Raw genomic sequence first — 12,718 nt, 5'->3', positions numbered from 1 at the left:
GAAGGTAATGTCCACTGATCAGGGGGCCAACTGAAGCCACTCAAGAGCCGTAAAACTGCAGTTCCACTAATGGTCACTAGAGGAATACTAATACACACAAATCTACTGAGGTTAACTGGGAAACTCCCCAAACTTCTCCCATGTTTTATCGTCTGTGATTCATTATCCAGTTTGAAAGCCATCATCTCACAAAATTGATATTAGAGACTACAGGGAAATATTCAAGGCATGTTTGCTTAATTGGCAGGTGTCTTAGTTAAGAAATGACAGCTTGTCCCATGTCCGTTCCACCAGACTCTTCCTCTCTGCCCACACTTGTATTTTCTGACTTATTAAAACAGACACGTTTTTCTAAAGTCTTAGCACAATGTGAAAGTAAAGGTTCGGTTTTGTGTTTCTAATGTCTGTTTATCTTTGTATGTTTGTGTGGTGACACCACTGAAGAGTAACTACGACAAAGGTGGTTTTGTGTGCTTGGGCAGGTGTTTATATATCTGTCCATCTCTTTGGGAACAGGTTTCTAATGTGTTAACACTCCAATTGTGCATTGCGTAGTGTAGCAACCTTTGCAGGTGTAAAGTCTGAAGACTGATGTTGTACAGCTCTTGAGCACCACTGCCACTGTGTGACCCCAGTGCAGGATGGTCACCAGTCCCGACTCCCTAGTTTATTTGAGTTTAACTGTATATGCATTAAATCTGATCGTATGCTTTTTCTGTGTCTTGTGACTCATTAACACTAAACATGTGAACAATTTATTAGCTGTTAAACTCATTTGTGATTTTATTGCTTCACACCCCACAATGCATACTTTGATATGATGTTATTGCATCAATGTCATCTCTGTTTACTGTAATAGGCAAAAAAAAAATGGCACATTTAATCAATGTTTCCGGAATAAATAAATAACTTATTCAAGTCAAGCAATATGAACTTTTTTTATTTACCTGACTGCATTTTATCCCATTTATAAGCTACTGTTTCTTATACTTTTTCCAGATTCCAGATTATCTGTTTTTACCTTACTATACAGTAAAAAAAAGTTAATTATGTTCACAAATGGAAAATCTTCTTAGCAATCACAATGTCTGAAAATTTCATTCACATAAGAACAAAGGACACCTTTGTTATTACAATGAAATTGCGAGTAGATATAGTCGCACACAATGATAGCAAAATCTTTGATTACACATATTTTCTACCAGACGTCACCTTCACTTCCCTAATTATCTATCAATGAAGAGAGAAGTAATTGATAAATACCTGAAGAAACTCTTTGTCCAAACAAACTCCAGCTGTCCCTTGCACATAAAAACACAGAAATTTTGCGCCCGGTACTCCACATGACAGAGAAACGTAACTGTTAAATACAAAAAAAGGGGAGAAACCACATATAATCTTTCATCAGCACAACTGCGGCCTTGCTTTCCACCCAGTGATTTGGCTAATACTATGAAAGCTGCAGGTTTATATTTATAGGCTCCAAATGTTCCCAACATATGTACATAGGTAAATTCTGTGTGAACAGCTCTGGTTCTCAGTGCAGCTGCACACTTTAAGTCATGAAATGTGGTAACTCAACACATATGCATCTGTGCAATGCATCAACTGCTGAGGAAAACCTTCAGAGTCACTTCAAGTCATCCACATTAAAGCCTTCATGTCCGAGTGTAAATGTAGCAGAAGAGTGAGGGAATGCTTATCCCTCCACACTGTGCATGGTTGGATGGTATTAACACTAACTCCTGTCATAAAAGAAGGTAAAGGTGTATAACTTTAAAAAAGAATTATATATGTACTTGCGCTCTCGCAACAAGATGACTGTGACTTAATAAGATTGAACTTGGAAGGAAGATTTAATCAAACAAATCAGTGGCGAGATTTATTTTCTGTAGCAGGTTTTTTTTTTTTATGTACAGAAGAAAAAAGATTCTGTCTATTACTCTGAAATTTGCCAAAAACAGATTACATTTTATAGTACATAAACTTTTGCACTGTAGGACTAGCTCTCTTTTGTTGGATGGTGCCTGTGGAAGAGCCGCACTGCAGTCCTGCACATCCAAACATTTCCTGTCTTCTACATGTCATTTGTATTCATGCACATATTAAGCATATCATTTTTTATGCCCAACCTCCAACCAACACACACACTTAAAAAAAAATTCATAAAAAGATCCATCAGCTGCAGAATTAAAGCAGTGCATATGCAAATTATCTAATTATATTACATGTAAATTCCCAAAGCTCTGGGGGAACAATGCATTTCAGTGTCTTATTTCAGTTTAACAATATTTGTATTTTTTTTTTAAAACATATTGTGTTCCCAGACAGTATAACAAATGCATGTAACTTGCTTTAGATTTGTGTAAATTTAATTAGTTGGTCTTTTACTGCAGGTTGTAAAACATAAAAATAAAAATGAAATCAACAGCAGTTAAACAGTGGGATGGGTCCCTGATTAAATGATTATGATTTGTGTGGATAAAACAAAAAAAGGGGGGGGTGCTGATGCTGCCATGTTGACACTTAGTCACGTTTTCACTGTTAGCAACTGAAAAGTAATAATAATAAAATAAAACATGGGTTGGGTGAATGATTTCTTTTTCAAACTGCAACACAATGCAGGGAATACACATACATTTCAGCTGATTAACTCCATTATATTCTTGATGATAGAGAGGACACTGTAAATTAGGAATAAAGCTCTTTCAATTTCCAGCTGCTTGCAGCTGTTTTATAATACTTTTGTGGTAGCCTCATTACAGTATTGATCTATTAAACCATTGTCATAGACACTAGTATTGGCTGACCAGACACAAGTCAGGACTTAAACTACAACCAAACACATCCATTCAACGTCTCATTTCAATGCAATTAAAATTAAAACCTGCAGGAGGCGCCAGAGGACGCACATAGGATTATCTGAGGGCGCCTTTATAGTGTTTTCACGTCGACAAACTAGTCCAAGCACGGGTGTTATGTGCTCACATACCGAGTTAATATGTTAAATACTTTTCTGTAATTGTCTTGTGAATACATCCTAACTACCTTTCAACAGAAACGATTGAAACGGACTAAAAACTGGATATAATACTTCAATTAGATAAGACATCCTAAAATGCCAGAAATGGCTGTGTAAGATATGAAATCTGAGTAATTCAGATGAATTTAATGCATAAGCCAATCAAAACGAAAGAGGGAAACGTAACGAGAAATTAGCTGTAACGAAACTGTTGTTATTACAACAGCGACGTTTCGATCGTCAAATCATAAAAGCTTATATAGACCCAATTTGGCTAAATTAATTTTAAAAGTGGCCTTGTGTTAACAAGCAGGCTTTATACTATGTGTACTGATGACTATTTGTGTGTGCTGCTGTAAAAAATAAATAAATAAAAAGTCCAGGTGCGATCATCGCAACGAAATGTGTCGTTCACGATTAAAGAGCTGGTGCAAGTCCCCCCAAAACCGGAGAAAAACACAAAATAAAATAATAATAATAAAATAAAACAAATCATCAACGTAACACTATATCTGAAGAATAACACTCTTAGTCTAACGTCACCGCTTTCCACCTTAATCTGATTGCATTTCGCATTCTGATTAAGTCGCAAAAATGGCTAAAAAATATAAAAGAAAAAAGGGGAATAAAAGGAATAAATAAAAGAACAATGATTAGGGAGGGGGAGGGCGGAAAGAGAGGAGGCAAACAATGGAGAATCAAAGCATAATAATATTCCTAAATGAAGAGGGAAATGTTGCTCCGCTCATTTTATTAATCAGACTGTCAATTTCACCCAAGAGGCCAAACCCAAGAGCGATCTACAACAGACTCAGAGATCAACCCAGGGACAAGCACCTCGCTCCTCACTTCTCTCTTCCTCTCCACTTGGATATTATTCGTCTGACCGAAGGCCGCCTCCATCATCAAGTGACAGCCCTCTCCTATTTATTTGCTTATAAACCTGTTACAATAAATGATCATTGGAGCAACGTCAGCCCAGCATTTTAACAACGAACAGCAGCCACTTTTGATGAATGACATTTTGCTGCTGTGGGGAGGATGCACGGCTCATTTTGAGCAGTCGCTCGTCGATTGCGTTTAGATTCTTTCATTTTTGCGTCTTGCTTATAAAAAGGTTTAGAGACAGTTATTTAGACACAGTTGCAGGAGTTGCATGCGGATTTAGCTCCGACACAACTCATTGGTGCTCCAGCCCCCTGGACAAGTGTTGTGTGTGTCTGTGTGTGTGTCTGTGTGTTTTTTTTTTTTCTTCGTCGTCGTCGTCGTCTTCCACGGCTTAATGATGGAGAGGATAAGAAAAGAGATGATATTGATGGAGAGAGGTCTCCACAGTCCTGTCGCCGGGAAGAGGCTCGCAGACACGCCTGGAAATTCAGTGCTGGAGGCCCTGGAAAACTCCCAGCACGGCGGACGACTAAGCCCGAGAATAACTTCCGCTTCCCTCCATGGAAATCTTGGGGACATCCCGACGAAAAGCAAATTTGAAATTGACAGTCTTTTCGGTACACACCACGGCAGTGAAAATTCTTCCTCGGCGGAAATTTCCTCGTCAGAAAGCAGGAAGAAAATGAGTCTTTATTCCGAAGTTTCGCAAGAATCAGATATTAACAGTGATGTGGAAGTGGGATGCCCTGCGCATCGCTCCCCGAGCCAGCACAAGGAAAACAATAAAGGTAAGATTTTATTTTCATCAGTTTTTCTCTCGGCAATTGTTTTTATCTGGACATGAACATTACTAATATTGTTGTTATTGTCGACTATTTATTTTATCCAAGGACAAAAAATTCCAAACCAAAACCCTAAATTCTAATGTATTATTATTATTATTATTGTTATTATTATTATTATTATTATTAATTGTACTATTTTGTTACACAAACGTCTTGTTTTTCTACTACACTGTCAAATCCGGTAGGCCCACTCACAAGTAAAGCTGAATTACTATTTTTAGTATTAGTATTAATCTTATTATTATTACTGCGAAATGTTTATTTTTATTGTTTTTTAATTTTCAGGTTTTTCAGACAGTAGCTCTGGATCTTCCAACACAAGCTCAAACTCCCTCCAGAACATGAACGGTAATTCAACGGGGGGATCAAACAATTCAAATACCGATCAAGTCAGAAGGTATCGGACTGCTTTCACCAGAGAACAAATCGCAAGACTGGAAAAAGAGTTTTACAGGGAAAATTATGTTTCGAGACCGAGAAGATGTGAGTTAGCGGCGACGCTAAATTTGCCCGAAACTACAATTAAGGTAGGTTGCAAAATTAAGCTTGAATAAATATTCCTGTGTGTGTGCGCGCGTGTGCTGTGTGTGACTTAAATGTGTTTTTTTGTGCATGGAAAGCAATGATGTGACTATTTAAAAGCAAACACATTAATAGCAATAGTGAAAATACTCTGCAGTTAAAAACAGAGGCCGTGTTATCTTTATTCGTTCGCATAAAATGGTGCAGACATTTTTTAAATTTATTTTATCTTGCCCACACTCACACAAAATGCGATTTTACTAAACAGCTAAAGATGTGGATAGTGACAAATTTTACGTTATGGATACAAGTAATTTGTACATTAATCCATTAAAACAAAAATAACTGCAAAACAATATACCCCCCTTTACTTTAACGGACTGATAATACTGCAATAAGGCAATGATTACTTCAAAGCAGCACGAGAACATTTGCAGGAACCATTTGAAATCAGCGCAGGTAACGTGTCTGTCCAGCTCAGCTCTTCAGAGGTCTGAGCTTGAAAACAACATGGCAGCTTCAATATGGGGCTTGTTTTGACTCTGTGTGCAGGTGTGGTTCCAGAACAGGCGGATGAAGGATAAAAGGCAGCGTTTGGCGATGTCCTGGCCCCATCCAGCAGACCCTAGCTTCTACACTTACATGATGACGCACGCGGCAGCTACAGGAAGTCTACCTTACCCTTTCCACTCGCACATGCCTCTACATTACTACCCGCACGTTGGTGTCACGGCAGCAGCAGCGGCCGCCGCCGCCACCGGTGCCGCCTCGTCACCTTTCGCCACTTCCATCCGCCCCCTCGATACCTTCCGAGCGCTCTCCCACCCATACTCACGGCCAGAGCTCCTGTGCAGCTTCAGGCACCCGGGACTCTACCAGTCGCCTGCAGGCCTGAATAGCTCGGCCGCTGCATCCGCGGCGGCGGCGGCCGCTGCAGCGGCGGCTGCGGTCAGCGCTCCGTCAGCCACCGGGCCCTGTTCGTGCCTGAGCTGCCACAGCAGCCAGGCGGCAAGCGCATTGGGCTCCAGGAGCGCCAGCGCTGACTTTACCTGCACAGCTTCCGGGCAAAGATCCGAGAGTGGATTTTTGCCGTATTCTGCTGCGGTTCTAAGCAAGACTTCAGTCCCGTCACCAGACCAGCGAGAAGAAACTTCACTTAACAGATAACTGATCACGCAGCCAACGCGACCGTTTCCTATTTTGCTCCAGTCCTACTTTTAGGGGTGGGGTGGGGGATTAGGCCTACTACTTTAAATGGGGAGTCTCACCTGGGCGATGCATTAGGCGGTATCATAAACACACCGAAACTCGAAGATTAAAAGTCTAAAAGTGATTCAACTGGAAGAGACTGTTTTTATTAAAACAAACACTGATACCCAACACTGAAAATTTTGCAGCTAGTAACTTTTTTAAAGGCTCATGGTCGTGTGTTGAACCATTTTTACGGGAGCTACTGGATTAATTTACACATTTGAGGGGAGAAAAAAAAACATTTTAGCTTTTTTATTTAATAATGTCCCACTGCCTCAATAAATGTACCATTTCAAATAATTTATTTATATTTTTTTTCCCCAAATGAAAACATAAACTTCAACTTAAATGTCCAATACTCTGTGTGACAAACCCAGCCTTGGCTATCTCGGCTCCTTTAGTTTTCAGATAAAAATGTGAACTAATTATGCTTATCTAAATTTAGATATAGCAGACGGTCTACTTTTCTGCTCAGCAGCATATCTTTCTTCACTATAGGTCTAATAGACTGAGATTTTGGCAGCAATAGCTTCTCCAACACCCAGCCTCGGCTCTATGGGGACACCTCTAATCAGCTAGAAGGTGCATATAATTTTGCACCGCGTCTTTCGCGTCAAGTTTTATGTTAATAATGAGAGGATCATGACAAAAATTGCCAATCATGTACCTAGATGGAGCTCCTTTGAATACATGACTGTAAGAAAGTTCCTCGTTTTGAGACCCGCTGTCAAGTGCTAACAACCCGCGGAGGGAAGTCATTAGACATACAAAAGACCTGGAACAAAGCGACAGTCCTGGCACACAGAACGCACTGTATGAGGATGCTGTATCTGACACATGGACGGTTATAAAATATTACACACCAAGTAGCTTTCCAGGACCCTTTGATTTTTTTTTTTTTCTGATAATGGCAGATACCTCGATATATCAGTCTCTTTTATTTGCATTGCTGCACCTCATTATATCAATCCAGTATTTTCATACGTGGGCTATCTAATCCCTATAGGACCTCTTCACCCACAATGACGGGACTGAGCAAGGCGAGAGTTCAGATAAAATAGCCTGGCTTTACAATCTGTCTGCGCCTGTAAAATGGCTATGTGCATTTTAGTTGTTCCTGTTGGGACATCACCAATATGTTAATTATAAAACATGTGAACTGTAAATCGTTAAATATTTTCCAAATAGTCCTACCGATAGCTTAAAACTGAAATATTGATCCGGAAAAATGTACCACGAAATGTGGATGGTAGGCTATTTTTAAAACTTTTTTTTAATTTATTTTGTGACTTGTTGAATGTTTTTTTTTTAAATGTTAAAACACTGGATCCCATAGCCAACAAACTGGCTTGTAAATTCACCAATGGTCCAAACTCATGACCTGTTTTGGGGGTTTGTTTGTTTGTTTTTTCGTGCAAATTTATACATTTACTATAGAGATGGAGAAAAATTCTTATGATCCACTCAAAAGAGGCTTGGAAGGGCTGATAAACGGGCACTGAAATTAAATGGAAAAATCTACTGGCCTTTGTCCCCATGGTCTCTGTTATAACTCTATATCTCTGTATTTAAAATATCAATGACTGTATGAATTTAAATATTTTAACTTGAAAAAAATGTGCAATATGAAATGTAAATCATGTTATTTATTGATCGTGTTTGTTCTTGGAAAGTAAATAAAAAAAGTCTTTACACATTTCCGTTTCTTCACATGAATGACACATTTTAAAAAATAAATTCAACCCTATATGCTACAAATTATTATGATTAATTTTGAATTTAACTGCTTAAAATAATGTAAAAAAAAATTCTGCGTATGCTTATAGCGACATTGAAGGCACAGGCTTATTTAGGTGCCGCTGCACCATATCTACACCCAGTCTAACATTAATTAAAAATACGTGGAAAGCTACAGGGAATATGAGGCCTGCCATCACGGGTCATTCCGGCCCTATAATTTACCATTATTTTTACATTACCTCTAAATGATACAAGCTGATACTGTCGTTAATTGCACTTGGTTAAATATAGCCTACACCAGAATGCCCCCAGGGGACTTCAAGATAAGTTGCTTTTTTGAACGTCCCCATTAAAGAAATAGGATTAGGGGAGCAAATATGGGCGTGATATATCACCAGGTTTACTTGCTCTTTACTAAAGAGAGGGCTGCAACCCATGCAACAAAGGCACTGAGATAGATGGAGGTGTAAAAAGGAAAAGACAGAGGCCAGAAAAACACTGCCCACAATAACACGATTAGTTTTGTATCCAATGTGCAAGACAGAAAAAGAGAATTCATCATAATGCAGAGGACTGTCTGTCACCTTCACTGAATGGTTTTTGACAAGAAAATAAATCTTTTGGGTTGTTTAATATATTTTATATTTTCTTTATTTCAGTGCTAATAGAAAAACCAAATTAAAATGTCCACCAGCGAAATAGAAATGCAAAGATCGATGATCCTGCAGCTACTGTCCAATCACCCCTATTTAATTGACTGTATTTTCAGGGTAATTGAACTGCTTGTTGTAAATTGAGGATTTTATAGAAACGACATGAAAACTACATTTACTGACATTCATCGCATCTTTGACATTGATTATCTGATCAGCGCCGTGTCATGCTAACCTCCAATTCTTCATTACACACTGTTTATGAGCTGTTACAGAACAACTTGCTTGTTCCAGAGTGATTGATTGCCTTATTAACGCGTGTTCTTGTAAGTGTGACCGGACTGATTACGATGCATATGTTTAGAATAATGTTTCATTTAGCTGACTGCGAGTAATGCAGGGTGACAGCTGCTGCGGGAGGACAAAAAACCTAAACTACAGGGAGCAAGCGGGGCCAAAACGCATTTAAGGTGGAACTAGAAGACAACACACGGCCCTGTGGTCAAATAGTCGTTCAACGCCACTTGACGGACTGGCAGCTCAGCTGGGTCTTCAGTGAGCCAACTGGGAACTAAAACAGCTATTTTGTTACTATTGTAGGTTTAAAAGCATAAACCGGAGTCCATTGTAGCATGCACTCCAGCTGAGCGTATATAAAACATATATGATACAGTAAAAGTGACTTCCCAGCAACAAAAAAGCATCTTTGAGGTAGACGTTTTCATATTTGGCTAAAATATTTCTGCAAACTGTTGGATTAAACGCACACCACAAACGGGAGCCTGATGAGATTTATGCCACCATTATGCTTCTAAAGTAGTCTCTGCTCTGTTTGTCTCAAATCATTGCCTCTGTTCAAATGTTACTTTCATATATTACATGACATTAATTCAACTATAGCTCATTAAGACAGAATGAAATGGTTAAATTAACTTATCAACTCATAATGATGATGAATGGGGTATTAATTCAGATACAAGCTGGGTAATTTGCAATTTTGCGCGTTTTGATGGTTCTCAAATAACATTTAATATAGCGGGTCATCCCCTCAATCAATTACATGAGCATATGAGTCGGTCGTATGGAAAATCCCCTTTTCATGCATATGTATTGAAACATGTTCTCAATTATTTTTGGAAATTGCTTTTATAGGTTTTAGAGTGATTCTTTCAGTGGTTCTTCACTCTGGTTCTAGTTAAGGTGGTACTCCAAATTGCCAGTCTTTTTTTCTGAAACGTCTGTTAAGCCTGTAGTGTGGCTTTTTATTTTAAACCATGTCTGGAAAACACAATTTATTAGGAAAAGAAATTCGGTGTTTTATTTTAACCCCTTTTTCCTGGTACTGAAAAAGTATGACATCTCATCAAATCAGTCACAAATTCATCACTTATTTATTTGTTTATCTGGGTAAAGGAGCTGGGTTAAGGTGGGGCAAGGTCAACGTAAAGACCAAGAAATAGACAGGTTAAGATAAAATTACAATGGATTAAAATTGTTAGCGACCTAAAATGGTTACATTGTTGTCAGGAGTCTCAAAGTAGTTCATAAAATCAAGCGAATGTTGTATTAAAAATGATATTAAATACTGTTCAAAATATGCTTCTAAGAGTAAATAGAGTTAACATCATTTCCACGATTTTCAAATTGTTCCATCTTAGCCTCACTGAGATTTACACTGCCCCCCTGTTTTTGTAATGTTCTGTGGGAAAGTGTCCCAGTGTTTTAAGTAGCACACAACGGAATTTCCACTCACTGAAATTGCTGCCTTGGTACCAATATTGGTTCCCTAGCTAATCTAGACTAGTTTCAGGTCTATTTGACCGGAGTCAGATTATAAATATTCTTTTGAGCAGACCAGTTATTTTCAGCAGTGTTTTCAGTATAGACAGCGTGTTGTAGACTTGTTTCTGCTGCAGTATGCTTCTCCAAAACTTACTTTTTTGAGTGACCAAACATGAAGCAACAAGATATATTGAAAGCCTCCGGGGATAGAACAGTATGCAACAAATATTTTAAAAAACAAACAAAAAAACGTCCTGAAACCATTGACTGGCGGTATAGTTCCATCACTGGAACATCTATACACGAAGATAATCCGAAAAAGTGTACATTTAATTTTTTGGGCGTTTTTTGCATGGGAAAATTGCTCTCTGCGCTGATAACTTCTCCCCAGAACCTGAGCACGTTAAAGCCAAAATAAAAGGCGAAAGAGGACACGCGTATTCTACAAACATTCTGCGTGAATGTATAAAATACACTGTATTATTTTATTTTTTGAGTTGATTACAGAGTGACCCGTCAGTTTGTACTTACTTAGAGGCAGGAATACAAAGCAGAAATTTAAATGAATTGGCTACAATTTTAAAGAGTGCCACAGAAAAAGTAAATGGAAGATAAAAACCTCAAACCGTTTTCAGTAAAAGACGGGATTAGCTGTTGTTTAACACAACAATGAAGAGTCAGCACCAGAGAAAGTGTATTTGGGGAGATACTTTACCCACAGTGGTTATAGTGTCATATACATGTAGTCATTAAACGTCTGTAAATTGATAGCTTTCTCCAGGGGCGTGTCTTAAAAGGGGCTGGGGGTGCCCTTTCACCCCCACCCAGCCCACACTTCCAGGAATATAGAGTGCTCCCTCCATCCCAAAGCCACTGAATCAGTGAACGTTTTTCCATTTTTAAGTGTATAAATATTCTGATACTCCACTATACTTTGCTGTAAAAAGTGTTACTTATATTTTTTTGCTGTATATAACTTAAGCAATGTTACTAAAGATTAAACACAAAAATGCATAAAGTAATACAAAATTGCTCCAGTTTCAACATAAAAGTGGAACAAAAGGGCATTAATGTATATGTAATGTATTAGTAGATGACTTAATAATATCATATAAATTATTTATATAAAGCTGTTCTGCATAACGAGTGTTTTTACTGTAAATACCTATATTTTCATCATTTTCAACGCTCATACTATTGTATTTATGATTTTGTTAAATGGAAACTTTCTAGAAGATTATTATTACACTGTAGAATTGCTACTTTTGAATAAGAACTGGATCTACATGGATTTTCAATCAGTATGCAGAAGTTTTTTGTTTTGTTTTTCAAATACGCAGTTATTTTTGGACTTGTGAAGTAAAACTTTGCACATAATTCCCTCTGTATAAAGCACAAGCCACTGACTAAATGCTCAAAAATTCTGGCCAATGTTATCTAAGATAATTTTCAACACTGTATTTATTTCTGATTAATGTTCTTATTAACTATTGGCCCAATACAACTGGTTTTAGTGTGGATTGTGCCATCACATTTAGATAATCCAGGATTTACCCCTACAATTATCTTTAACAACGAGTAACATTAAACCAGTGTGTCAAGCTAAATATGTTATGTCCTTGGTAATCCCATTATCATATAGAGTACCATAAAAAATCTGAGGCTCTGTGTGACATGTACATGTTGCATCTTTCACAGATTGCAATGAAATTAGTTACACAAATAATAATATTTCTGACGATTCCTTAATTGTTTCCTTCACATCATTATATGCCAGCCAAATGCTTACTCTTTAAATGAATAGTCATCACACTGACCATGTCTGAAGAAATGAACTGAATAAATGGCAAGTGGAACAAACCTTTCAAGACGTATAGCAGTGTCTATACTCTTCCATATTAGAAAGGTTAAGGATGGGTCGGAGATATAATGAGGTCCTGTTCAGATATTCATATAAAAACACAGAATGGATTTTGCTCACACTTAGCCAGGTCCAGTATATACAGTATGTCTAT

The 12,718-nt window shown here is 38.0% G+C and overlaps 1 protein-coding gene across 1 annotated transcript; it reads left to right on the top strand.

The window, feature by feature from the left end:
• The first annotated feature begins 3,733 nt into the window (after positions 1-3,733).
• evx2 (even-skipped homeobox 2) lies at positions 3,734-8,217 on the top strand. The gene is made up of 3 exons (XM_003447302.5): positions 3,734-4,698; positions 5,041-5,282; positions 5,830-8,217. The coding sequence occupies exons 1-3, from the start codon at positions 4,305-4,307 to the stop codon at positions 6,442-6,444; spliced, it is 1,251 nt and encodes a 416-aa protein (XP_003447350.1). The 5' UTR covers positions 3,734-4,304; the 3' UTR covers positions 6,445-8,217.
• Positions 8,218-12,718: the final 4,501 nt, after the last annotated feature.

Source organism: Oreochromis niloticus, linkage group LG16, assembly GCF_001858045.2.
Source record: "Oreochromis niloticus isolate F11D_XX linkage group LG16, O_niloticus_UMD_NMBU, whole genome shotgun sequence".
Lineage (NCBI taxonomy): Eukaryota > Metazoa > Chordata > Actinopteri > Cichliformes > Cichlidae > Oreochromis > Oreochromis niloticus.
The sequence above is the reverse complement of the archived record's forward strand: the minus strand, read 5'-3'. Positions and strand labels throughout refer to the sequence as shown.

Coding starts and splice junctions, on each gene's coding strand:
- evx2 (XM_003447302.5), top strand. CDS start 4,305: ATGATGGAGAGGATAAGAAAAGAGATGATATTGATGGAGAGAGGTCTC. Junction 4,699..5,040: donor GCACAAGGAAAACAATAAAG/GTAAGATTTTAT, acceptor TTTAATTTTCAG/GTTTTTCAGACAGTAGCTCT. Junction 5,283..5,829: donor TGCCCGAAACTACAATTAAG/GTAGGTTGCAAA, acceptor CTCTGTGTGCAG/GTGTGGTTCCAGAACAGGCG.